At 41.9% G+C, this 27,531-nt stretch overlaps 3 protein-coding genes across 4 annotated transcripts; 2 read left to right on the top strand and 1 right to left on the bottom strand.

Annotated features, from left to right (window-relative positions):
- The first annotated feature begins 53 nt into the window (after positions 1 to 53).
- On the top strand, positions 54 to 7,046 carry LOC128753793 (programmed cell death protein 4-like). Of its 2 annotated transcripts, none has more exons than XM_053855876.1 (12): positions 54 to 139; positions 487 to 567; positions 1,233 to 1,541; positions 2,710 to 2,804; positions 3,257 to 3,370; positions 3,445 to 3,666; positions 4,679 to 4,776; positions 4,902 to 5,016; positions 5,794 to 5,901; positions 5,990 to 6,100; positions 6,182 to 6,321; positions 6,423 to 7,046. In XM_053855876.1, the coding sequence occupies exons 2-12, from the start codon at positions 525 to 527 to the stop codon at positions 6,478 to 6,480; spliced, it is 1,413 nt and encodes a 470-aa protein (XP_053711851.1). In that variant the 5' UTR covers positions 54 to 139; positions 487 to 524; the 3' UTR covers positions 6,481 to 7,046. The 2 variants fall into 2 exon arrangements, with proteins under 2 accessions (XP_053711851.1, XP_053711852.1); XM_053855877.1 differs by lacking the exon at positions 54 to 139 and adding an exon at positions 267 to 285.
- LOC128753794 (BBSome-interacting protein 1) lies at positions 6,881 to 8,151 on the bottom strand. The gene is made up of 3 exons (XM_053855879.1): positions 8,052 to 8,151; positions 7,469 to 7,539; positions 6,881 to 7,245 (listed from the first exon to the last, which is right to left on the bottom strand). Exons 2-3 carry the CDS (start codon positions 7,512 to 7,514, stop codon positions 7,088 to 7,090), a joined length of 204 nt encoding a protein of 67 aa, XP_053711854.1. The 5' UTR covers positions 7,515 to 7,539; positions 8,052 to 8,151; the 3' UTR covers positions 6,881 to 7,087.
- Positions 8,152 to 8,935: 784 nt separating this feature from the next.
- LOC128754772 (leucine-rich repeat protein SHOC-2) lies at positions 8,936 to 27,262 on the top strand. The gene is made up of 9 exons (XM_053857634.1): positions 8,936 to 9,021; positions 17,698 to 18,721; positions 19,091 to 19,228; positions 19,291 to 19,421; positions 19,511 to 19,699; positions 20,974 to 21,096; positions 21,260 to 21,397; positions 21,481 to 21,598; positions 23,128 to 27,262. The coding sequence occupies exons 2-9, from the start codon at positions 18,019 to 18,021 to the stop codon at positions 23,334 to 23,336; spliced, it is 1,749 nt and encodes a 582-aa protein (XP_053713609.1). The 5' UTR covers positions 8,936 to 9,021; positions 17,698 to 18,018; the 3' UTR covers positions 23,337 to 27,262.
- The last annotated feature ends 269 nt before the right edge of the window (positions 27,263 to 27,531 follow it).

The following is a 27,531-nucleotide window of genomic DNA, read 5'->3' as shown; positions in this document are numbered from 1 at the left end:
GGCTGTGGCTTTAAAGCCCCCAACTCATAGACCAATCAGATTAACAAAACAAAGGCCTGCGATTTTTAGTTGCTGGGTAGAAGTCACAAGTATCTTCAGTGTTCGGAGCTGCGCTCTCCAGACGGAAGAAGATTTAAGTGTGAGTTAAACTTGAATATTTTTTACGAAACTCGTTTGAATGAAATGCAGTTTGTTACTTCGAACTTGCAAATCAAAAACGTAGGAGCGAAATCTAAGTAATTGTCGTTTTTCTGTTGAAAGCAACAACTGTGCGATTAATATGAGGTAGTGTTTACAGTTGTGTTCGATTTGAATTTACACATTGTGCAGTTATGGATTGTGTCGCACTCATTATTTAGCAGTTAGCATCCAGGCTAGCGCGACGTCATTGTTTATCAACACTAGCTCGAATGGGAGGTGGTGTCGCGAGCTGCGTATGACGTTTGTCCTTTTTTATCATTCATTCAACGCTTTTTCATGTTGCAGGTCCGAGTGTTTTTCGTTTGCTATTAAGTACCGTCGAAATGGCTACTGACTGCGAGGCCTGGCTGAACTCGAACCCAGTCGGTGAGTTCGTCTGTCGGGGACGAATGTGTGTCACTGGGGCGCTTGTCGAGGGGAGATGATGGACCCGTAGTCATGTTCTCGCTTTCGGAATTACTGCTGAAGCAAATGGGTTTAAAGTGCCATCGAATAATGATGCAGCACGGTGTGAAACACGGTGACAGACGTGTATAACGTTATACACAACTGTATATATAGGTGTCTAGTGACTGACATTTAAAGGTCGAGCTTTATAGATACAACAGAATCTGCGTTATTTCCTGAGGAAATTCAGTGCCGTGATACACAGACACACAGTCTAGGGTCACAAGTAAACTGTATTATGTATTGCGAACATATATACTATTATAAAGAAAGCGGTAAACAAGAGATGGTATCTGATAATAAGTGTAAAAGTGATGACAATGCAACTCAAGTCTCAAGGAATAAACTTTACCAGGTTTAAGAATATTTGTTTACCTCCCATTAAGTATTTTATTAGTTTTGAATTTTAATTTAATATGTCTATGTTTCTTCTGCTGATAGAAAGTGTAGCTTGAGTGTAAAAGTCTAGTCTTGTCTCATTGTTTGGATTGTATTGAATTTGTTATTTTAGCCAGTGAATTGAAAACTGTGCAAATCTTTGCCGCGTCATCACCTTTGTACTCTGTGTTCTTCTCCCCATGCAGAAGCTGATGACCTCAGTGACTCCTTTCAGTCCGATGATGAAGACAATGGAAAGTCTCTCAACAAGAACATCAATGAGATTAATGGCAACTGGATGTCCTCGTCTTGCAGTAGCATCCAAGAGGCACGGCTCAAGGCGAAAGCCAAGCGTCGGCTGAGGAAGAACTCCTCCAGGGACTCGGGAAGAGGTGACTCCCTCAGTGATAATGGGGATGTGATCAGGTGGACGGCCACGGTACCGAACAGTCCCAAGAGCAAACTGCTGGACAGACGATCTCGACCAGGCAAAGGCAGAGGTCTGCCAAAGAAAGGTACGCTCTTCATTGTTGACTGTTTTCGTATCAATGGTACACCAATAGAGGGGGCACTGAAATGATTCTGCCTACGAGTTTTGCTGCTAGGCAGTAACATGAATGATGCTTTTTAATAGTTTCAACAGCAATAGTAAAATCAAGCTGAGAGAAAATTATAAGCTTTTAAGCTTTTGGTTCTCAACAATGAGGTGTTGCGTCTTTTGGAAAAGCTGATGTCATGTGATATTCAGTGACGTGTATGAGTGAGTGATCGAGTGATAATATAACTGAACTTCCAAGTGATGCTCAAGTGTTGAGGCGTGTGATGCCTTCCTCAGTTTCCGTCCCTGCTGTCTCGTCGAGGATATTGGATATAGTTCTCTTCAGTTCAGCAAGTTGCCCTTTCAGACTGCTGGGCCTCCCTCCCAAGGTTGCCAGGTTTCATAGCTATTAAAATGACTGCAAAAGAAACCCATGCCTGGTTGTTTTGAAAGGCAATTACATGATATCCCTCGATGACCTCTGGTAATAACTGCCATGTCATCACGGAGCACCCACAAGGACGGGTGTCGTATGTCACATATTTAGTTGGACTAATGGAGGGTTAAGGTTGTCGCACAAGCAGCTTTGCTGTTTGGCTTCTTAGACTGTCTACAATCTGTTCGGGGCTTCAACCAGCTGGTGCTGGTCTGTATGACAAGTGCAACGTTCTTCAAATGGATGGAGATTATGACTCCAATTGTATGATGTGGCTAAGCAGAACTATTAAAGGGGGTATTGCTGTTATTGGTCTTCTAATAATCTGACTCCATGCTTGTCAAAACAGTGTTATGACCAATAGCCTCTGAGGTTTCGTCTGTGACTCTAAAGCAACGTTCCAAAAGATGAGCTTGAGACACCTGACACGGCGAAGTGAAAGCAGAAGTGACTTGGACCCATGCTGGAGCTCTGAGTGATAAATAGCAGCAGTGAGTCGTGCAGATCCTGCGTGACTTTATTTCTGACATATCTATCTGAGGATTATTTGGAGCGTGTCACATGTTTCCGTGTGTGTTGATGTCTGCATGGGTGGAAAGGACTGAGAGCTTTTTGATCCTTTGGGTTCCTTATTTAATGTCTGGATTTCCATTCATTGCTTAGTATACCCTCACACACAGTGGGGTGATGACACTTCTCTTGCATACAGGTGGCGCTGGAGGCAAAGGTGTGTGGGGAAAATCAGGGGAAGTTTATGAACCAGAGGAAGTGGACGAGAAAGACCCCAACTATGACGAAGCCCAGGTACGACATGTGCTGATAACGGGTTTCACAGTCAAGGTCAGAGTATCTTCATGAGCAAGCACTTGTAGAGTTCCACGACAATGACAATAAGAAAAACAAAGTATTAAAATAGTCATCCGTGACCTTGAATTGTTCTTCTTCAAAGGGCTTCACTACTGGTTCTCTTCTCAAAGGCATGCAATTGTCTATAGAAAAAGGTACAGGGTATAAGCTGATGACAAAAATTTGTGATAGTGAAATAAAAGTCCCTCTACTTGAAGGGTAGTAACATGATGTACCACAGAAGTGTCACTTCGTGTGCAGCAGTGTTAGCAGTTTCTCAAATCACTGGAGTTGAAAAGTAATCCAACAATTTTCATATGAGTGAAGTGCAAGTGAAGGGCCTCTATTTTTTTGGGAGTGTAGCAAGTGGCACCTCAGCAAGTATAGTAAAAAATGTACTCTTTCTGCAGGTTAACTGTGTGTACGAGACTGTGGTTCCTCCTCTAGATGAGCGGGACTTTGAGAGGACTGTTGTCCCTATTGTACAAGAGTACTTTGAGCACGGCGATACGAATGAAGTTTTGGTATGTATATTTTATCCAGCGCCCCTTAGTGTTCTCTTTATGCATTTCTGTCTAAAGCATTTGTGCACATGCAGGAAATGCTGGCTGAGTTGAACCTTGGCTCTATGAGGAGCGATGTCCCCTCACTGGCAGTGTCTTTGGCGCTGGAAGCCAAAGCCAGCCATCGGGAACTGACCTCCAGGCTGCTGGCTCGCCTCTGTGGATCTGTTTTGTTACCCAATGACTTGGAGAAGTCCTTCGACAGGCTCCTACGGGAGCTCCCTGACCTGGTTCTAGACACGCCTGACGCCCCACAGGTAGGAGGCTAGAAGAAGTCTCACACCAACTATTCAAATTAGGGTGAAACAGATCAATTTCACCTTATTAATTTCAGAAAAAAATGTGGGTCACGCTTTTGGGAAAATGTATTACCCTAAATAAACTACTCATTCATATGTGTATTTGCACCACATTAGCCAGCAATTGATCCTTAAAAAGTACTGATGAGTGTTATGTTGAGACTTGAAATCTCAAACCTTTTTTTTTCATTTGAATCCCACCCATAATTAATATGTAGAAAATGAAGGGAACAGTTTTGTCCTCGTGTTTGAGTCACAGTGTGTAGTTCCGCACCAACAAAGGTTCTTTGGAATTTGTCCTAATAGTACTTCTTGTTGCACTTGTGGAGCTGATGTTGACAATTTTGCGTTTGACTACTCGTGCTGTGTAGACACTCTGCCACATCTACATTCTGAAATTGCAAACTCAGCAGTGCGTTCTAAAAGCCCGCCTTTCGTTCTCTGCCTCACTGGTTCTTTCTCACAAATCTGTGTGTTGAGAGGAGGGTTACGACCCTGCCCTCTCTGCATGACTTTCCCTCCACAACCTTCACTTTCTCTATTCAGCTCCCTGTTCTTTTTTTGCCTGTGTGCCAGCAGTGCTGCGGTCAGATGAGAGTCGGCAGTTGTCTGAACGTGAACAATGGTCCGTAATAACTGCAGCGCCAGCAAAGTCTCTCTGAAATCTCTCAACACCCAACTCCAACTTTTTTCCATTCCACGGTTCAGTATTTAATGCTTATATGAAATTGAAAAGTTACTTTTGGGGCTTGCGGCTGCCTTCATTTGCAAGCCTGGTTCATTGCGTCAAACTGGAGGCCTGGCATTTCAAAATGTCTCCTCTTAATGGCTGCTGTAAAAGCACTCTCACCACTCACACGTCCCATAAAGCAGCACTAAGCTCATGTAACTGGTAATGTTTTCAGAGCCCAAGGTTTCAATGTCTGTATTCTGATGAAATGTGTTTCATTTTTCTGCTTTTGTGTTGCAGCTGGTGGGCCAGTTCATCGCTCGGGCAGTTGGCGACCAAATATTGTCTCAGAGCTTCGTTGAAAGCTACAAAGGCAGAGTGGACTGTGAATATACGAGGTATGTGATCGAAGAGTGCCGAAGTGTTTACTTGTTGCCATGGTTTTCTGTTGCTGCGTGTGCATCACATCAGCAGCGGTGCATAATGTGGATGGCTCTTCAGCGGACTGGTTTCCCTCTCGCAGGGCGGCTCTGGACCGAGCGGCGGTGCTGTTGAAGATGAGCATGGGTGGTCTTCGTCTGGACAACAAGTGGGGCGCAGGCGGCGGCCAGAGACCCGTCACACAGCTCATCAAGGAGGTGATTTATTTTTTTTAACCACAGGATTTGGATAGAAAAGTGCATTTAGATCGTGAAGCCCACAGTCTGGAGGCGTTTCCCAGACTGGGGTTCGTCAGCTACAGGTTTCTTGACTTGAGATTCTGATGTCATCTCTCAATGGTGAGAGACAAGAAATCCTGACGTCTTCAAAGTTGGAGTCCATATGGTATTGCTGTGGAATAACAGCTCCTTGTGATCTGTAATATTTTGGGCAAATATTGTGGGATATTTTTGGATGCTAAAATTGAACAGACTGATACAGTTTCACATTTAACATAACAATGCAGCGCTGACTGAGACATGCCAATCATTAGCAGGTGACCTGAGGACGGTGAGTGGCTGATGCAAACATGTCGTTCACCAGCAATGGCTGGGATGAAGTCAATTATATTTTTAATTATCTGTGATCAATATTTCGAGTTTTGTTGAAAGAAAAAACAAGTGCTTATTAATCGTGATAGATATTTTTATTAAAAAATGAGACCGTAATTTTGGCTGTATTGGTGCAGCCCTAATAATATGTCATAATAAATACGCCTTAGCGGCTGTTGCGCCATAGTAGTATAACAATAATGGCATGAGTCCTCTTATTTTGCAGTTAGTTTTCCTGAATAAACATGTTTACAGCACTTTATTTTTTCCAGTTTCCTTGTTTAATGAGTGTCATTTCACTCATTTCAATGTGCTGAATATATAAAGGCATATATGTGGCAGATGAGGCTGATTATTAAATCCTGTCTCGTGCTCTTCTGTCAGATGAACCTGCTACTGAAGGAGTTTGTCCTGTCTGGAGATGTCAAAGAGGCAGAGCGGTGCCTGAAAGACTTGGAGGTCCCCCACTTCCACCACGAGTTTGTCTATGAGGTATATACAAAGCAACAAATGTTCAGACTGATCAGCTTCCTGCGCATTAAAATAGTGTCGTAAACACTAATATTGGTGTTGTGTTCAGGCGATTATTATGGTGCTGGAATCGAAAGGAGAGAAGACGTCCAAAATGATTCTGCAGCTGCTGAAGTCTCTCTCGGAGTCCTCCATCATTACTGTGGATCAGATGAGAAGGGTAAGCTGCCACCTAGTGTTCGAGCTCGTGCACTGCACCTTCAGAGCGACAGTAGACTTTCACTGTGATTTTTTTTTTCAGGGATACGAACGAGTTTACCTGGATATTGCTGAAATCAACATTGATGTTCCTCGAGCTTACTTCATCCTGGAGCAGTTTGTGGACTGCAGCTTCAGTGTGGGAGTCGTGGACATCAAGTTGCGAGATCTCTGTCCCTCTCGGTGAGTTCACTCGCTCACTCAAACACACACAGACACACGACTCACTCAGGGCTGTGTACAAAATGGATGCATGGTTGCTTTAATCATTTCTGTCTTCTCAGAGGTCGGAAGAGGTTCATCAGCGAGGGAGACGGCGGCGTCATTAAACTTGAAAGCTGAAAGACTATTTTTATGTCAGAAGAAACTTTTTTACTTGCATATTTTTTCAAAACCTTTGGGTAACCTTTCCCCACGATGGTGATTTAAAAGCCAGTTGCGCTTAAATATGCACTTTTGAGTGAAGCTCAAGTAGTTGACTGTCTCCAGTGTTTCCATTGTAATATTTACATAAGCTAGCCTGTAAAGTGCCACCCGCCAATGTCAGTCATTCCACGCTGTTTTGTACTTGCTCCCCTTGAGTTCACTGCCGACCTTTCCTTTTTCAGTGATTTATACACAACACAGATCCCCTTTAATAAGCTGCTTTCTTTCCAATGCTGTGATTTGTTTTTCATTTTACTTTTGAAATTCAAATATGTCAGAGTGCAATGTGAACAAGATGGAAGTAAGGGCCACCGAGTCGTCTTTCTGGCTTTTATTTTTGTATCTGGGAAGAAACAGGTGTTCAAAAAGTACTGTGTACGGATCCATACTATTAAAAAAAAGAAACATGTGAAGGCTGTTTTCTAAATGTTACAAATATTCTGTTCATGTTCAAAATAAATATCCTATTCTGCCATTTTGTGTTTGAGAAGTCAATTGGGTGCAACTGGTTTGCTGAACAATCCTACTTGGGCTCCTCCTTCATTGCAAGCTCCTGTTGTCGAATGGCGTCTTGTGCTTCCATCTGCATCTTCTCCAGTTTCTCCAGGGTGACAGATTTGAGTGGGAGCAGCTTCGGTTTGCACAGAACCATTGTTGGGACCTCTTCCATGGACACCTGGCCTTTTTATGTAGCCAAAAATATATCATCAACTACATTATTATTCACATATTATTAAACTGCAGTTAAACAATCTTAAAGTTTAGGTGTCCGGAGCAACACAATGAATGTATTCAAGCACGGGAAGAGCGGGAACACACCCACTGACCCATTCTTGAGGAGTGAGCACATTTTTGAGATGGTATGCAAGTGCGGAGGAAAAAACACTTGGTAAACAGTACCAACCTTGTTTGGGCAGAACCTCCCTGAGCGTCGATTTCACTTCTGGCATTGTGTTTTGTTACAGCTCAGCAGCACTGAAAACAAAAGGTCTTGTTAGGATTCATTTAAAAAAAGACCAGACATAAAAGTAAAATCAGGTTTGACTCAAACAGGTTAGATATTGTCAGCATGCCAGATAAAAACATTATAAGGATGAGTGTAAATACAAATGAATGACGTGTTATCATATATCGCTGATCCAGCAGATACTTGGCATTAAAACGCACAAGATGGAAACTGAAACAAGAAAATAAAACATGCATACACGTTTATTCATGACGGCGGACTAGTAAACTGGTAAAGAAATAACTCGAGGAATTGCCCTTATTAAAGCGCTTTTTCAGCATTTGTCGCAAGGCATTTTAATGTTTGTCAACGGATAATTACTTTAGCATGCTGCTAAGCTAAAGACGCGAGCAACAAAAACAGCATCGTTTGACGTGGTCCTGTAAAGCACAGGCGTTGACACTATAATGCATTCAAACAAGTAGCTTTTTATAACGGTCACGATTAATGATCAAGGCGTTTAATACTCCAATACACCCACCTTTAGCATGGATAGCAGCCGTTGCCAAGCCAACTGGATTACGCCTCAAAACAGTGTTTTACTGACACCTAGTGGAGACATTTGGGACTCTTACACTATGGAATAGTGGTGAAACTTTATTCCGTGTTAGCGCTATATATATATATATATATATATATATATATATATATATATATATATATATATATATATATATATATATATATATATATATATCTCCGTGTTGTTTCCGTATGCTTACTGTTCTTTTCCTTTGGCAATTCAAAGTTGTTTCGCCTTATAAATGTTTTCATGTTATTTTCACGAAGGTGAAACGCTCCCTTTGTCTCATAAACACCAGTGACACACCAGTGAAACTGGTCCAGATGTTAGGAGTTTGCATCAATTGCTGTGACTACTTATTAAAACACATTCAGTACCAGTTTAAATGTATGTCTAACCCAATAAACATAACACGTTTTCAAAGAGACCTTATTTCTGTTTTTATACTTGAAAACAAAACGATTTTCTTCAGTGAAACCAGTCTGGCCTGGAGGTTTGCTATGCCATCATTTAAGTCATCTTCTTAAACAACAACTATTTTGAATAGCAAAAACTACTTATTAGGCTTTCGACATATTTGATGTCCTCACGTCGTTGACGGACAAACTGTGATTATTATTGTGAATAGTAATTGTATGACAGCACGAACAGGGCTAAGGGTCTTAGTTGGTGCATTTACAGGCCACGCAACAAAAGAGGGGGACGTGATTCCGGGGTGACCTCTGGCTGACGAACCCCTTCCACAGAAACGTTATTCGTGCGGTGTTTTGGTCACTTCCTCAGCTTGCAGCAGCTCTGTCGCGCGCTCCTATTGGCCGGCCGTGAGAATGACGCAGGTTGGCGGCAGGGGGAGGGGGAGCGGCAGTGTAGGATCAGAGGAGGAAGCAGCAGCAGCAGCGACTAGGATGGCGGAGTCACACCTCTGAAGGTAAAACACTGATTCTCTCCTTCTACCAGCGGACTGTCGGGCTTGTTCAGCGCGTCTCCGCGCGTGGCCACTGAAGGCCGTCATCCGTGCGCCCTGCTACGTCCCGTATTCCAGTCAAATGTCGTCGTGCAATGGCGAGAACGGACGCACTCTTTTGTTCGGAATGGCCGCTGTTTTTAGGAGTGTTTTCTTTTTTGACGTGACTGTCTTCAACAGTAGAAGGCGGCCTGGACACCCTCGAGTTGTGATACGTTTCAAGGAAGGCGTGTTACACCGAGGCCGACCTTCTGTCCGTGATGTTTAGTGAGGGTGTCTGTGTTGCTCAGCTGGCCGCAGCAGGGGTTTCTCCTGTCGGCTCCACGTCCCATAGCTGCTCTGTGGGGCCTGTTCCTCAGTTAGCATCACCAAAGGCTGAAAATAAACCAGCACACCGACACCAAACCAAGACAACCACTGCATCTCACTTTAAAGCGTGTGCTACAGCGTCTCGTCAAAGCAATGTGTCCACTAGACTTTTGTTTGGGCTGTTTTACAGTGGTTTAATGGGAGAAGCTAGTGGGCTAGCTGTCGTTAGCATTAGCACTTTGGCTTAGCTTCTATCATATATATGTCTTGTTGTCACCTCACTTGTAACAGGGAGCTTTTGCCATGGCGACGCTGTTGTTTAGTGGCCCGCTGCTGTGTCTTTAATTCTAAGATGCATAGTAAGAATACGCCTGTTCAAATCTCTAGCTGCTTGACGTTTACGTCACAGTGTGAATAAGTACTAACCCAAACCAGGAACAACGCAAATCCACGGTAATGAATTATGAAGACAGGTAATGTGTTATATTGCTCGCTTATATGTAAAACCCCTTGATAAAAGTGAAGAATTGGCCACATGAGCCTATTGGTAGTTACAGTGTAATACCTCTGCCTTACATATATTCTGCAGTTTAGGTTGCAATATCTGTTTTTTTAATGTATATTAGATACATTTTGGAAGGCTGCCATGCAGGAGTGATGTTACTGACCCTAAAATGTTGGGGATTTTTTCATGACCTATATTTCACTGTTGACAGTTCCATATGACATGCTGGACTGGCTCCCTGATGATATTAAATGCAGTTTCTTACGCTACTGATACTCGCCTCGTCCTGTTCTCACAAGAACTATGGATGTAGCAAAATGGTAACCTCACAAAATGGTACCAGGACCACAATATGAAGTTCTCACAAAATTAAACTGAGTTTAAAAATATGACTGATCAACGACAACATACATGTTCGATGATAATTTGACTGAAAAACAACAGGCACAGTATGACCTTGTGTTTTGCTCTGCAAATGAAGGAATTCCTTTCTTAGTTTACAAACCTGTTTCTTGAACATAAATGTCAAGAAAACTTAAGCCTCAAAGTCAGGTAGGCTTAAAAGTAAATGGCAAAATGGGCATCTATATTTAGACTTATTTTTGGATTTTAGACCTATAATCCAGGACTCGTTTTGAGAATTAATACTTCATGAATGGGCATGGTTTGACTGGCTGGGAGTGGAGGTTCTAGCCAAATTTTACTGCAGAAAATGATACTACAAAACCTTTTTTTTTTTTTTAACCAACTTTTAGGTTTAAGGTCCATTTTCAAATAGTTTTGATTTATATGTGGTCTTTTACATATTTGATACTTTATGTGATACAAATCTATTCCGTGCTGTTGGAATTGTCATTTCCTGGTGGCAGTCTTCCCAAAGGATCAACAAAGTTCTATCTAATCTCTAATGTAACCCACAGATTAATGAATTAACATCAACGTATGCAGCAAAATGTCTCCAAAGTCATTCACGTGACAGATATTACCTTGATTTATGATGGAGGATCTTAGATTTGGCAGATGTTGAACATCGAAGTTACACAGTCTCAGTTTTTAAATCAGAAACTGGACAGTAAAATTACTCTCGACTCACATTTAATGTCAATAATCCCTTTTTAATGGTGATATATTGTCATTTTGGACAGACAAATGATGAATTTGCATAAAATGCCAATGAAATTTGACTTTAAAAGGTTTAGCATTGCTGGAGTCCAACAGAATGATTTACGTGAATTACGAAATTACACAGGCAAAGTAACAGAAAATCTGAAGAAGACATGAGTTGTTTTCACTGATGTCGAGTTGTGGTCTTCTGGACATTTCCTCCACTCGGGTTTGTTGCTACCACAGGCTTCTGCTTAAGTGAGCGGTGCTTCAGGGCTCCAGCTCCCGTAGAGACTGCAGAGAGATTGCTCAAAATGAATATCAGACTCAACCACTTTCAAACACAAGGACTGTGAAATTTAAAGTCATCGCAAATATGTTGAATAAGATAACCACATCGCAGCGTCTGGCAATGACCTGGGGTTTACTCAGTTGGTAGAATCCATTGAGTGTTCGGCGGGGGTCGCAGATCATGGCAAAGGTGGGAGGTTTGGCCAAAGTAATTGAGTAAAATATAAGTAAACCAAGCCTTGTGAAAATACATTTTATTTTGTCCTTCTTTTTTAATTTTATGTCATCATTTTTTATTTTGCGAAGAGTCATGCCACAAAATCTATTTGCACCTCTAACCAGATCCCACCTGCAGTCTGGGTGTTTTGCTTTTGTAATTCTTTGCTTCACACTCTATGCTCTGAAATCTTTGGATTCAAACAACCTTTTCAATGAAACCTCACATCGTTTTTAACCAAGAGCCCCATCTGCTGGCCTCTGAAAATTAGGACACTGTTTCATGAAGTCTCATCACTACTTCATGGCTAACCTGTGCTTTTACTACCTCATTTGGACAGTGTACTTCTATTTAGTCAATGGCTGTATGTTTTCAGCCCATGAGCTGAAAAACAATTGTTGCAAATAGCTGATGATAACATCATGGCCCCTGCTCATGTTCATGTCAATGTGTTTTCAGAAATTGGAATCAATATCTGATGTCATCATATATATATATAAAACGAAAGCAGCTAATGTCTTGTAGATTCTAGTTGTATCTAGTGATCTAACGTATCTCTTAAGGATTGCAGGAAGTGATGCGTTTTTTACATGCATTGCTTGAAAACTCAACACCTGACAATGTGTTTTATTGTTTGCATTTCTTGCAGACTGTAGACTAAATTGTCTGATATTTGGTTGCCATAATTCACAGACTATCTTAGATGTGGAAAACACTAACCTGCCACATGATGTCCACCTATCAGTTGACATGAGGAGAAAGTCTTGGAGAGAGACAGAAAAGTGAACCTTTTGAGTCCAGTTTTTAATCCCTCTGAAAATGTAGAGGTTGAATGGCCTTTTACTCAATACCAAGGAGTTACCTTCCATGTAGCAGCCTAACCTCAACAACCCAATGAAGCAATTAAAGTTGATCCCTGCCAATACCTGATGATTGAATAAAAGGAAAATGTTTTTCCAGATATGAGAGAAGTGTCCTTCTGTTTGTGATTAGATTTCCTGTTAAGCTTGACAGTAGCATCTTCCAATTCATGCTGTTCATCTGGAATATGGGAAAATCAAGCAACGACATCACCGTTCAAGTTGTTCTGTTGTAAACAGTAAATTGAATTTGTCCAGCTCTGCTACTCTGGCAGGGACCAAGTCAATGTCTACAGGTTGCTGGATGGACTTATTGTTGAGAGAGGAGTTGTGGTAATGCACGTGAGCTGGATCTGTAGGACCTAAATGGGCTGGATTTTTAGATGGGGCAAATGTGCCTAATGGAAACACGATTGCAAGTGCAATATTCGTAGCGCAGGGGATTTTGAAATACTTGGTTTGGAGTGTTTTTAATGGAGCTAATGGAGTTATTGTTCATTTTCACCAGACACCAGTAAACACATCATGTGATGCAGCTGAAGGTCAACGTATTGCTGGGTGATATTGCCTTAAATGCCCATCTTGATATACTCAGGTAAAATGCCGTATCAGATTTGAAACAGTACGATATTTTACAAAATGACATATACCACTACAATTGTGTCACTGCTCATGTGAGGATGCCCCTCAACACTGTGACCAGTGTTTAAATTATTTATTTCCATGTGCAGCAGGGCTTTACTCTAATATATACTAATATTGAACAGTGATTTAAGTTTTCTTTTTACGGCTCAATAGTTATATAAAGATGTTATTCATTTCAATGTATGCATTGTTTCATATTATTTCATTATATGTAGGACTGGCTTACAGGGGAGAGGTGTTTTTATGTTGATCGTATCAGATGTTGTATGGTATGATGGTCATGCAGTAGAATGATGTATTGATGCGTTTTGTGAACGTAGAAAGACTCCCACCCAAAATAAATTAATATTTTTTACAAATTGCATGCTGCTTGTTGCAGATGTTCTGAAAACCAGTGGTGATTTGGAAGTGGATAAGTTTATAAGAACAGTCACGTGCGCTTAACCTGAGACAGTGGTGGTGAAACCATGCGCTCACACTGCATGTGGAAAGATAGCTCAAGTACAGCAGTTCTGTAATCATAGGAGTGTCTTCTTCTCAAAAGAAGCTCATGAAAAATCACACAATAAATGCTTGAGGGGTGGAATCACAGCTGACAAATATTTAGTAAAAGCAATATCTTGAGTCATTGAATAATAGTGATTATAATATGAATCAAAATAATCAGTTGACTATAATGCGTGCAATAAAAATGTTTATACTATTGTACATTTTACACAGGAGCACTCATGCCGCTTTTTCTTTTCTGCTTCATATTGGCTAGTTTGGCCAAACTAGATGAGCAATTTTGAAATGAAGCTTGAAATGAAAAACAGTTTTGAGTTTATTAGAAACGGGCATCTGAATATGGAGTGAAGTGTTAAGTCGAAGCCCCGCACGTGTTTTTTTCTGTTGCATATGCATGCAGGCATGGCAGGAGTTTCTTCCATAGTGCCCTGACTTTGTCGTTTAGTGAAGGTGGAAGACTTTGAGTGGAGTTTTTTTTAAAGGTTTGTTCAGCCTTCACTCTGGTATCTCCAGCCATCACTTAGTATTGTGCTTAGCCCTGCACAATATTCATTTAAAAAATGCAATTTTGATTAACTTCTATTTGTATTTAATTTCCAAACCGCCTGGATTCGCATCACAAATGCGACTTTCCTTTGTGGGTGTTACACGCCCAAGTGTAACTTTCTGAGTTCCCGCGATGCTCATGGCTTCAGCTTCAGCCAATGACAAAGCGCCGTGTAGTCACCTGTTTCACTCGTGACGTGAACGCGGTTGTGATTGAATAGGTCAGCGACAGGACAGAAACTGAAGGAAAATGGATGACAAAGCGCGGACTAGTTACGAGAATCAGCCCACCAATCAGTCTCAAAACAAACTTGTTCCAAAAAAAGGCTCGCATTTGGTTGTGTGGCTGTATTTTGGATTCAAACCGGTCAGTTGAAAGTGACTTGCAAGACTTTCACTCGTTGCAGTTACCGCCAGGTAACACCACAAATCTTTATCAGCACCTCAAACGTCATCTGTTTGCTGCTGCAGAGAATCGTGATATCAGTTCTTACCAAAAGAAAATCGTGATTCATATTTTCCTCTGAATCGTGCAGGCCTAATAGTGCTACAAATGACGATCAGCATCTATAAATCCTAGGCGCTGTTCCTATATAGTACCAACATCTGTTGGGTGCATTCTGCCTTTCCTTCTTATCAGGATCCATGATTGGTCAGAGGATTGTTAAAGTAAAAGCTCCCCCTAGTCTCTAAGTCACTGTAAAAAGGAGTCCACTCCTACAACCATGGGAAGTTGGTGTCTGGGAAATTTACTCAAGGCCAGATGGAGCCTGTTGGCTTGTTAAGTAAGGATGCAATGGTTCTAGTCCAGTGAAGATACTGGTCCAAGTGAAAAGAAGAGAAGAGCTAAACTGTATCCCTCACTCAGAACCGCAAAGGTAGCCAGACTGGCTGTGGAGTGTCACCTTTAAAGGCTGGAGTCTCTGTATTCTGGGCTGTTGGGATGTTCTGGTTTTCCTCAGTTGAAATATGTGACTGTTTTTCAAACAGTCATGCCTTATACAGCTGGTGTGGGACATCTTTCCCGTTAATAGTGAGGTGTGTAAAACACGTTGCATAGCTCTTTTATTCACGATACGTTACATAACGCATTCTGTCATGTAAGGTCCACTGCTGCTATGCTATTCACCCAAAAGGTCATATGACTGTTGTTTGGGGGCTCAGTGCTTTAATAGCCACTTCTAAAGATCACTCTTAGCAGTGGTAACCTTTTCCCATAGCTTTTATCCTGATCTGCCCTTGACTCTTTTTTTTCCACCGGGTATTTTGTTGTAAAATCTTGATGGAATTACTGTATGCGTAACGACTAAACACAGTAACCATGACCACAGAAATATCTTGAGGGCTGTTCAACTTTAAGGACATCTTTGAGAACAAATAAGGCTGTCTGTTTTCTGTCCTCTGTGATTCAGATGTTTGCTGTATGCAAACGATCGCAAATAAAAATGCTGCCAATGCCTTTAGAATGATCTCACATGATGACACGTAATAAGATGAGGTGTAAACATCGCAACAGTCACTGAGGTCGACACGTTGACATAGACCAGTTAACAAAAAAATGACTGGAGCACGTCTGCTGTTGGCGGAATTAAAATGGGACCAGTTGAGGGTGTCTGCATATTGGAGATATCACTCATAAAACAAAGAAAACAAGCATACAAATCATTGACCTCATTGACTGACCAAAATTCTGTGAACAACCTTGCTCATTTTTCTTATTTATTTTTAATTTAATAAATCACAATCACGATATACTGTATATTGAATCAGCACGCAAACATTGGAAAAGTATTGAATCGGGCCACGTGCATGTCGTCCCAGCCCTACTATGTACATGTGAACGTTTACCACATATACAAGAAGAAGTGAGGCAAGCAAAAAAAAAGTTTAAGTTTTAACTTAAAAGGGCCCACATTGTGCAAGGTTTACTTCTGTTTTTAGGCCCATGGGACCTCAACTTGCATGTAAAAAGCACCATGGAGCAGCTTCATTTGAACCATTTCAAAACAGTAGGAATCACTGTTCTGTAGTGACACAATCCATTTATTTTATGGGATTCAGCTCCATCCAGGCTCTGCCTTTGATCAGTTACAAAGCGGGTGGTCACGGGTGGAGAATGGCATCAAAAATGAGAGTTTGTTTAAAGAAATGTAGCATATGTGGCGATAACACACCGATTTTATTTCTTCATTTTTCAAGTTCACGATTCACATTCAGTGGATCAGAAGATCCCATCCTGAAACATTTTTTAAAATGGAGCTGGTGAGAATGTTGAGTTACATGTTCGCAATTAAGAGATGGCTGCATTTCAGATCTTAACAGCCACAAGCACTATGGTCTCTGTTGGCTGTGAGGGTCAGCAGAAGCCTGAAGAGAAGCATTCTGTTTACCACAGAAGAGAAGACCTGCCATGTTTTCTCATTTTCATGCACCTTAGTTTTATAACACTTTGCAGCAAGGAGAGTGTCACCATCAACACCCGAATTTTTTTGGCCTAACCAAATGCCCATTGTCCGCAGTCTGCACCAGAAGGAAGTGTAGCCACCAAGTTAACCAAGAAGCATGTGACAATATTTTAAACACAGTATTAAACTTTATGAGTCCGTGAGGCAATACTGAGCAAGTGAATATCTGTAGTCCCCGTGCAGTCTGTTACCACTGCATCACTGAATACTGAAATATGGGTGGTACTACATCTAACTTGATAATATCAATAGTTATGATACAAGATAATGGATATTGTCTTCATTAATTGTGATTTAATACCAAAATAACTACTGATAACTCTCTATTTTGTTCCTCCTTTTTTGAAATCATCTCCTGCTTGGCTCTCACTCATTCTCACTGCATATTTCTGGCATAAGTTTGAGCTTGTTCTTCTCTGGATGTCATCGAAACATGCCAGTGTTGATAACATGCAGTGATAAGCTAAGAGGCGATGAGACTCGCCTGGGCTGAAGAGCTTGCACTTTGTTCTGGACTTCAAGCTATAGTGAAAATCTTTTATCTGTCTGCTTGTTTAGGTGGGGCGTGAGGTTTAGCAACGTCAACAGCCGCTCAGCCGTTCTTGTTTTGCTGGGAAATGTTTGTCATTGCGATTACTTCTTTCAACAGATCAACTCTGATTGAGATGAACACTCTTTTTGTTGAAGATTTTGAAGCTTTTTTTTTTACTGTCATGAGTGTATGTAGCGAGGAAAATGTAAGGTTTTATTGACTGAATTATACACTTTCGCAGTCTGAAGTAATTGACAACCACTTGCTACTTTAATAAAAAAACGTTTTTGACGTCATTAGTTTTGAATTGCATTTTATTGCAATATCACCTACCTACACTACTGTTCTGTTGCGTATTGTGTTAAAAGTGAGGTTGTAGATCTGACTCTTTTTAATACTTTAAGATATTTGTCATCAGGCGCTGATTTTTCTATTTATATTCCGATGTAGGATTCCAATATAAAAACCTAGCTCTGTTTTTTAATTTACAAGTGAAGTTGTGTGTGTGTGTGTGTGTGTGTGTGAGATGCCATTCATATTTGTCAAACTAACAACGACATTTAAGGTCTTTCAATTTCTGTCTGTCTCTATATAGACACAATGTTTTTAAAAGGAATGGCAACTACCACTAACCCCTTTTCTCTCTGTCTCACCAACAGTAAATATAGACCTTTGGAGTTTGCATCACCAAGGAATTGAATCCAAATATCCAGGAGTTCTGTGCTGTTTCAAGCATGTGGTCCATCAATGCCACAATCCATCTTCCTGCCACTCATGACCTGTTAACAAAGGAATAAGGATCAAGTACCGTATCATTTGTGTCTGGAGGTCTTCTCTTGAGATAGTCATAAATGTGTGGGCCTTCACAAGGACGTTTTCTCTCCCAGCCGCTACGGCTACCTTTGTCCCTTTTTACCTGAATAAGTTTCCTCACAAGAGACTCCCATGAGTGACTCTGTAGGAGGCTGGATAACGTCGCCATGAGTAGTACTTTAGGTAAAGAAAAAGATTCAAAAGAAAAGGACTCAAAAAGTGGTCCCACTGGAAAAGAAAGGGAAAAAGAGGCCAAAGCCCTGGCTGGTTTAACGAAAGATGGAGGCAAAGACACCAAGACCAAAGGGAAAGATACCAAAGAAGGAAAGAAGGACACTAGCGGCTCCACCCTTGGTGTTGCCTTCTCTGTTGACAATACAATAAAGCGACCCAACCCGGCACCAGGCACTCGCAAGAAGTCCAGCAATGCTGAGGTCATTAAAGAGCTTAACAAGTGCCGTGAGGAGAACTCCATGAGACTCGACCTTTCCAAACGGTCCATCCACATACTGCCCACCTCCATCAAGGAACTGACGCAGCTGGCTGAACTCTACTTGTACAGCAACAAGCTGCAGAGCCTGCCAGCTGAGGTGGGCTGCCTGTCAGGTCTGGTCACATTGGCGCTGAGCGAGAACTCCTTGAACAGCTTACCCGAATCTCTGGACTCGCTAAAGAAACTAAAAATGCTCGACCTCAGGCACAACAAGCTGAGAGAGATTCCCGCAGTGGTCTACCGGCTGACGTCCCTCACCACCCTCTACCTTCGATTTAACCGAATCACCACGGTGGAGAAGGACATCCGGAACCTCTCCAAGCTCACCATGCTCAGCATCCGCGAGAACAAGATCAAGCAGCTTCCTGCAGAGATTGGTAAGTTTCGATTGATGACGTCGCCCCGTTTTTAAGCCCCGGGCTCTGACCTTTCTTCGGCTGGACTCTTTAATCATTAATGGTGGAATAAGTGGCACATTGTATGTACGGTAAATAACACTATTGTCATTCCTAGTTGTGACCCCAAACCAAGGAAGTGGATTTGCTCACCTCACTCAGATCATTCATGAACTACTGTGTGCATGTGCGTTTTTATTGTGTCAACTTTTACAAGGTTTAACTGTGATCTGGCTTCTTGATCTGGTCTGTGCCTCTGGGAAGATGGGTCTGGACTGTTCCTGCTAGCATGGCAGCAACGTATTGCTTGCTTGTTTGGCTGCTAAATGTGAGTCTTTGCTGTGTCTGCAGGGGAACTTTGCAGCCTCATTACTCTGGATGTGGCTCATAATCAGTTGGAACACCTACCGAAGGAGATTGGAAATTGCACACAGATTACAAACCTTGATTTGCAGCACAATGAGCTCCTGGACCTCCCAGAGACTATAGGTACGACGCTCGCGCCGCCTCGCCAGCGAGCAGCGATTCCTAATTCACCTGTGTTGTTTCAGGCAACCTTGCCAGCATAAACCGCCTTGGCTTGAGATACAACCGGTTGTCGGCGATTCCGAGATCATTAGCAAAATGTCGTGATTTGGAGGAGCTGAACCTTGAGAACAACAATATCTCTGTGTTGCCGGAGGTCAGTAGACGCGATGAGTCATTCACATGTGTGCTGCCGTTCCCAAGCTCCACAGTTCTGATAACTGTTCTCTTGTGGGGCTGGACCAGGGTCTCCTCTCCAGTTTGGTCAACCTCACCAGTCTGACTTTGGCGAGGAACTGCTTCCAGTCGTACCCTGTTGGAGGACCATCCCAGTTCTCCACCATCTACTCTCTCAATATGGAGCACAATAGAATCAACAAGATCCCTTTTGGGATCTTCACTCGGGCCAAAGTGTTAAGCAAGCTTAACATGAAGGTAAGAGGCGGAGAGACAGGAATGTTTAATGGAATCTGGACTGTGTCACCAAGCTCGCAGCGTTTGTTACTGATTTATTAGTCGTCGGTTATGGCAATGGATATGAAAATCCTGCTGTTATGGTCAAAATGTGCAGTATTAATTCAAGTGCTTTTCCAATATTGTCTTTCCAGAGTTTCAAAGTTCTGCTTTGTGTATAGTCATCTGAACCATAAATGCACTAAAATGAACGATTGCAACTTTATCCTACTGTCCATATATTGGGAATATATATATGCACTATTTTTAATCATTATTATATAGAATATTTCCCCCCAGATTCAAAATTATTTTCTAACGTTTTGATGGGCGGGAATGACAAGCTCAAGCATGTACCTGCCTAACAGAGCTGCCAGTGGAAAACACTCTCCATGTAATATATGAGGCAAACCTTTGTTTTCAAACTAACAAGAACTCAAACCAAGCACTGAAGGATCATGCTAACATGGTTAGCGTTCTGCTAGTTGCTCCTCAGTGTCGCCCCTCTGTGGTTGTCATCCTTGTGAAATTAGTTGGATATTGGTTAGGTCTGTGAGGACGCTCGCTCTCTCAACTTATCACCGCAACAGTTTAGCCCCAAAAGTTAACTGGCAGAAGGTGTTCCTGCACCTTGTTACTGCACATAAATTGCTGTGTGTATTTGTTTATTTATATATTATTATTTATTTAAATACTCACACTGTCATCGCCTTGAATACTCAAATTTTGGGGGAAACCATGATGTGCATTTTTGTTCTGTCAGTCATGTATTTTTTCTAGATGTGTATGATAAATATTGTAAATTGAATCAGGACAAAGGCATATGGTCCCAGCCCTGTTCATGACATAAAACTGACTGTGGTGTTGGGCCTTCATATTTGAATGAGTTGATGAGATTCTGTAACCTCTCTCTCTGTTCAAATGCTGTCATGTGACCGTCAATATAGTTTACCTCCGCTCCTCTAAAGTCAACGATCAGGTTAACACAGTCACTGGCTGCTCACTGATCTGATCATCCACTGGATCAGAGGTGCCCATGCTCGGATCCTAATCTATCAGTGTCTTATGAGGTTAGCTCAGGTGGATGGTCGGACAATAAAAACACAAGTTCAATGTGAGTGACTTATCACAGGTTATTTTATTTCGACATTAATGGATCACTACATCGTGCCAGGGAAGAAGAGGGAAGAGGGTGTGACACCCTAAGCAAGTGTGGAATCTAAGTTGTGTCTTGGTTGTGTGTTCCTTCTCCTCAGGACAACCAGTTAACATCTCTGCCTCTAGACTTCGGGACATGGGCGAGTATGGTGGAGCTCAATCTGGCCACCAATCAGCTAACAAAGATCCCGGAGGACGTGTGTGGTCTAGAGTCACTGGAGGTAAAGCAGCACACACTGACCGTCACTCTTGTTTCCCTGCAGTGAGTTGCACGACAGTATCAGAGGTGAAGGACTGGAGGACTCTGATCACACATGGCAAATTTATAGTCGAGAAACCTCACCGTGTGGATTGTAGTTTTACTAACATGGTACGTCTTTGCAGGTGTTAATATTGTCCAATAATCTTCTGAAGAAGTTACCACATCGTATTGGAAATTTAAGAAAACTGAGGGAGCTTGACTTGGAGGAGAACAAGTTGGAATGTCTACCAAATGAAATCGCTTATCTTAAAGATCTACAGGCAAGTTTCGCAGTGAAGATTTGGCAGCGGCGTGGCACTTGTTTGGACAGATGTGTTTATCGCATTGTTTCCACTGCCATCAGAAACTGGTGTTAACAAACAATCAGCTGACCACATTACCCAGAGGCATCGGCCACCTCAACAACCTGACTCACCTGGGTTTGGGAGAGAACCTGCTCCAGCAACTCCCAGAGGAAATTGGTAAGTACCAAACATAAACAATAGTGCTTCAGGTTTGTACGGTAAACTAGCCAGTCTCCTGCCTTGTTTCCGATGTTGGATCAAACCCAGTTTGAAGTGCTTAATAGGTTTTCGTAGGTCATTAATGTAGTCATTCAGGTTGGTGTCAGATGACCCAGAGAGAGACCGGTGCGCCATTCAAAGTCATGAGGCTCTGGTTAGGAGTGACATTTCAGAAATTTGACCTGCATAGATGAATTCACAACAGAGGGGCGTTTTGAGACTCGCTTTATATTTGTTGAGTTCCAAAGACAACCGCACAGCGCATCTCATGAGAGAATGGTTTTATTTGAAACTTTCTGTTGTATATTATGCTGTGGTTTCCTGAGAATTTACAGTTGGATTCCTCTGGACCCTTGTTATGATAATTCAGTGGGGAGAGTTTACATAATGTATGTCTAGTTTTCACTTCAACACATGCCATTTTCCTTTCATATGTCTTCTCCTTCCCAAGATCTTTGTCTTTTCACTGAAAGGTAACTTGGTGCTTTGACACACACATCTCACTGACTTATGGGTTCAAAATTGAACCCTGTCTAATCTGATTTATTATTGAGGTAGAGCTGGATGATTAATGATGGCAAACGTTTGAAATATTCAAAATTAAAATATTCAGAATTCTGATTCTGAAATATTCAAATAAACAGTGATTCTAATCAAAACTGGGTAAATATTCAGCTAGTCGATGAGACTGGTGTTCAGGTCAACTTTCGTTGAGGATGGTAGAGTTTATTTTGCCTGCTTTGTTGTTTTTTGACATTTGTTGAGTGGAGAATGAAAAATATTTGTTTTCTTTATTTCATTTGCTTTGTAGCTTGTTTAATGTGAATAGATTTTTAAATAACTAAAATAAAAATAAATAAATAAGACAAATCGTATCTTAATGTGGCATTTAAAAAACAACATTACGAAAATCAAGAATAATCTAAAAATTGTTGTCATTTTATTTGTCATATTGCCCTGCCCATAGCTGCCGTTCACCTTTAGCTTCAAGCACCAGACACAAGCAAAGACAGGCCTCTGTAAGCATTTGTACCAACCAAAACCCAAGTCTAAGTAGGCATCAGCTCACTTTTGTGTTACTGTGTGACTGACTTAACTTGAATTAATTCTATTGTTCTCTCATGAGGGCATTTGTTTACCTGTCTGGTATATCATATATCATTTGCAAAATGTCAGGAGGACTGGAAGATCACTCGAGCCTTTTTTTTACATTTAATTTAATTTTTCTATTCCATTTTATTCCATTTAAGTATATCCAGTCTGAGAGGTTGATGTGTTTCGTTTTATTTTTTGATGTGTGTCTTTTTTGGGCTGAGGAATCTTAATTCTAGAAAGAGCCTGGCTTTCATGAAAGGGAAAGAAATGAATGGATACTGGACTACAGGCACAGAGGGAAACCACTAAGCTGCGCATCACCCGAAACATTTTAAATACTCAAGATATGGGAGGATCTGGGAAGTTGATGTCATTGTGCTGTTTGTCGTCAGGCACACTGGAGAACTTGGAGGAGCTGTACCTCAACGACAACCCCAACCTGCACAGCCTGCCGTTCGAGTTGGCGCTCTGCAGCAAGCTGTCCATCATGAGCATCGAGAACTGTCCTCTGAGCCACCTGCCGCCGCAGATTGTGGGAAGTGGCCCGTCTTATATTATCCAGTTCCTCAAGATGCAGGGACCCTACCGTGCCATGGTCTGAGCCCACAACTCCTTCGTCCCAGTCGGACTCTCCCGACTTCTGCGGCGCTGCACCCTGTTGCCTGCCTGCCCTGTTCGCGTGTGTCACACACTCAAAAGGAATCGGACTCACTGGAGTCCACGACGGGGCGCAAAGAAGAGTTTCAGGAACAGGACATGTCTTACCCATCATGAGCTTAAGACACTTTCCTAGACTCTTATTATCGGGGTCATTTTAGGACATGCCCACTCTTGCTTATCCTTTCATTCCAAACGCACCATAGGAAATATTTTCACCTATTTGCCAAAATGCATATATATATATATATATATATATATATATATATATATATATATATATATATATATATATATGTGGGTGGTAGTGTGGCAGGTCTGTAAATCATTTGAGCGCCCTCTCTTTGCCAACATATTGTCATTACACGCATCTACTGTGAGGGAGGAAACAAGGAGGTTATATGCAAAAAACAAAAACAAAACAAAAAAAACTCCACATTTACTGCTGCTGCCATAATGATCCCTTCAATTCCAAACATGTGTTCATTGCTTTCCGAACCACAGAGAACAAAGATCTAACGGTGGCTTGTATGTCATTTTAAGTACTTTTTTTTTTTAAGTTTTCTTTTTTTTTAAACTGTGCCTATGTTCAGAGTGATCCACCGGTTCATTCCTGAACACAATCCTTTGTGGTGTTTCGAAGAAAAAAAGGTTTTATTTTTAAATGACTGCAGTTTTGTCCTTCACCCGTGGGTTTCCTGTCCTCAAGGGACGACGTTGGGTTTTGTTTCGCAGCGGCCGCGGCCGCCACACGTGTTGCTTTGTTTCCCTGAAGATGGGTGAGTTTCTAACATTGCTTTCGTGACAAAACGTGTTTGAAGCAGAGACCTGGGTGGTGGGATGTTCTTCTCCGTGTGCACACGTCCTGGCTGTTGCCTTCGTAATGGGGTTTCCTCGCTCGGTAATATCGTCAGTGTTGGGCTGCGCAGCTGGTATCAGTCTGTCGTCATATCGGAATTATCACAAGTCAAATAATATACTTTTACGTCAATATCCATCTTTAAGTTTGGACAGGGTTTTGCCTTTAACTCTTAATATCCCCGTGGTTTGCAATTGTAATTTAATTTTTTTAATGCCTGTTGTCCCACACTGTCCCAGCATTGATGCTGCTGCTGTTATGCACTTTTTTTTTTTTTTTTAAATGAAACGAGACATCGGCATTCTCCATGTTCAGAGAGACAGTTTCGCCTCTTTGGGGGGGTCTGAATGGGGGCATGTTGTTTTGATAAAGAAGTATTTTATCCGTTCAACAAATGTCTTGTAAATTTGTATCGATCGATTCTAAACGCAGGGGCAGGCGAGGACCTTCCTCGCCACTCGCTCTCTTGAACTGTAAAAGGGTTTGTGATATTTTTAAGATTCTCATATCTTGATTTTTATTTTTTGTTTTTTTTTCTTCTTCACCAGTGACTTGTTCAGATCAGAATTGTTTATTGTGAATCATTGAATGTTCTTTTCAGATGATGAAATGTGTATTCAGTTAGTATTATTTCAGTGATTGTACATTAAAGGTCCCAACAAAGGTAAATAAGCAAACCTTTTTAACCCCTCCCTCTCCACTGCCCTCAAACCTGCCGCTCCCTGGTTTGTGTTGTCTGTTTCGAGCGGTGGCAGCTTCTGGTCGAGAGACCACGACAGCCTCCTGTGGGGGTCTGTACTGTTGCTTTACCAGCAGGTCTGTGGCTGCTCTTTCCTGGACTGATCTCAAAGCTGTTCCACAAAGCGGTCAGATCCACGTTGGATCCGACTTTTCCACGCAGATCAAATGTTTTTGGACATATAGTTGAGTCACTCGGAAAACATTGTAAAAAGGGCTTTCTCTGTTCTCGCTCAACGATATGTCAGAGGCATTGCATTCCTGGGTTTTCTACAAAAGCTTTGGAAGATTTGACTTTCTTTGTGTATTTACTTTGTGTTGTAAAATGCCTTCAACATGTACTCAAAAGCAAGATGTGCATTAGGTATGCAGCGTGACTGCTGTGACCCATTTTTACATTCACACACACACGTTTCTTTTCCCCACGTGACGGTTTAGAAAGTGGTGCAGAAGACTGCCATTATCGAACCCCTCTTCTGTTTTATTGGATCCAAAATGACTCTGCTTTGGTGTCACTTTACGTTGTGTCATTTAAATACATCACACATTGAAAGTGGTGATTCTGAACCTCTTTCCATTCCGCCAGGTCTACACTTGTGTGGTTATTTAATATTTCCGCGGCGTGGTTTTGTACATCACCATAACTTCTAGGTGCGTATCTCCATGCTGATCCATTAACCCTGGTCTTCTCTGTCCGGCGCCCCCTGGTGGTTGTGACTGGTCATCATTTTACAGCCTTTGTGTATTTCAGTACAACTTTATGTTTAGCTCTGGGCGGGACGGCCACTGAATAATCCGTGGAGGATTCTTGAAATGTCCCAAATAAAGATGGAAGGGGTTCCTGTTTCCAAGTCGTGTGTCAAATTTGAGTCGGATTTTGAAGACAATGGCTGAGTTTAGCGACACTTGCGAATGTTTCGAGGAACAGAGCTAGCCATTAAAGGGGCCCTACCCTGCTTTGCCAACTGGTGTGTGTGGGAAGTTTTGCTCCACATGTCGTGCCAAATCATGAGGTCGCTCTGTTTTGAGTTGTTGCCATTATTTTTGGGCAGTTTCCCGTCACCCTTGCTACTTTCACAAACTCCATGAATTTGTGCCGCAACGTTTGACTCCGCCCACCCCCCTGCAGAGCGACAAGAAGAATTGAGCGTCATATGTAATACGTCCAGTAATATTAGTAGCTACTAAGAGTCTGAGCCGACACACTGTAGTCTTTGTTCCAGTAGATCAAGACAAATTCGGCACATTGACTTGTGTTCATAACAAACCCTATGAAGTACACTACTTAAAAGTGTAAGTAACAAGGTTGCTGGAGCTTGGTGAGTGGAAACAGCAACAGCTGTGGCGGGAAAATTTAAAAAAAAAAAATCTATTTTACGGCCAAAATTTGGAGTCAGATCAGCGAGTCTTTTGAATTCCCGCGTCTAAACCCAGAACCTTTCATTAAACCGAGCATCCCATCCATGCAGCAGATCTTTCAGATTAACGTCAAAGATATTTTGCTTAAATCTAAAATGGCGATCAATATCCCTCCCAAACTGTAGCCAGTATTTCAGTGCTCCACAAGCTCCTACAAGGAGCAGCGTAGGGCCCCTTTACTTGTTGCTACACGTGCTGCATTATGTTGAGGCTGAGTTTAGAGGATGGCAGCTGGATTTTGCCAACGTGAGGGTGGTCCACAACATCTGAAGGGGGGCTTGGCCAGAGGACAGAGCTCCACTCCCGACTATATACAGGAAGGATTAGATTTACTTACCAATCACTAAGAAAAAGTCGAACTCGAACTGTGGATGGTGGCTGGACGCTGAGGCTCTTGCACTACTATCTGTATACTTGACTGCCTTACGTACGCCAAGCCAAACCTTTATGCCCATGTGATCAGACGTCTTTCAGTTTCCGCACCATTGTGGACATCGGGAATGTTGGGGGTCACCTGTCTCCTGTTGGATCAAATGACTACCTCGATGTGAGTCTTCATTTCTGACCAACCAACCGACCAACGTCCGGTCGGAGGGCACCAGTGCACCCAACACAAGTCGACAGCAGGAGACCAGCAGTTGTACTTATTTTGGAAAACATGCCTTTTATGACAAGTATTATTTTGCAACTGCACCGCAGGACAGATCCAGAGATTCTTCTGCTTTGTTGTAAATACTGAATCAATGCCGCCCCATTGTAAGTCATGTGACAACTAGTTTCAGAGTGCTACTTTGCAAATGGGTGAAAGTGACCAGGTTTGATGTTCTGTATGTACATACATCTTTTTAACTGTAATAAATGATCAATATTTACAAATTTTACCCTGAGTTGTTGTGGCTGTTCTGTAACTTGGAAGTCACCAGGGAGCCAGTAGACGTCCACACATACCTTCCTCAACTGGCTTCTGTCCATGTGGAGGTTTCTGTGGTTATTTTTGCAGCTGGTATCTACGACCGCATTATCATGGTCACTCACTCGAAGCTGGATCACTTTAGGGGCCACTTTTGAGAACACCACACCAACACTGAACACATCACTCTCCATCCTTTTCAATGACACTTTT

Source organism: Synchiropus splendidus, chromosome 2 (genome assembly GCF_027744825.2).
Source record: "Synchiropus splendidus isolate RoL2022-P1 chromosome 2, RoL_Sspl_1.0, whole genome shotgun sequence".
In the NCBI taxonomy this organism is placed as follows: domain Eukaryota; kingdom Metazoa; phylum Chordata; class Actinopteri; order Syngnathiformes; family Callionymidae; genus Synchiropus; species Synchiropus splendidus.
The sequence above is the reverse complement of the archived record's forward strand: the minus strand, read 5'-3'. Positions and strand labels throughout refer to the sequence as shown.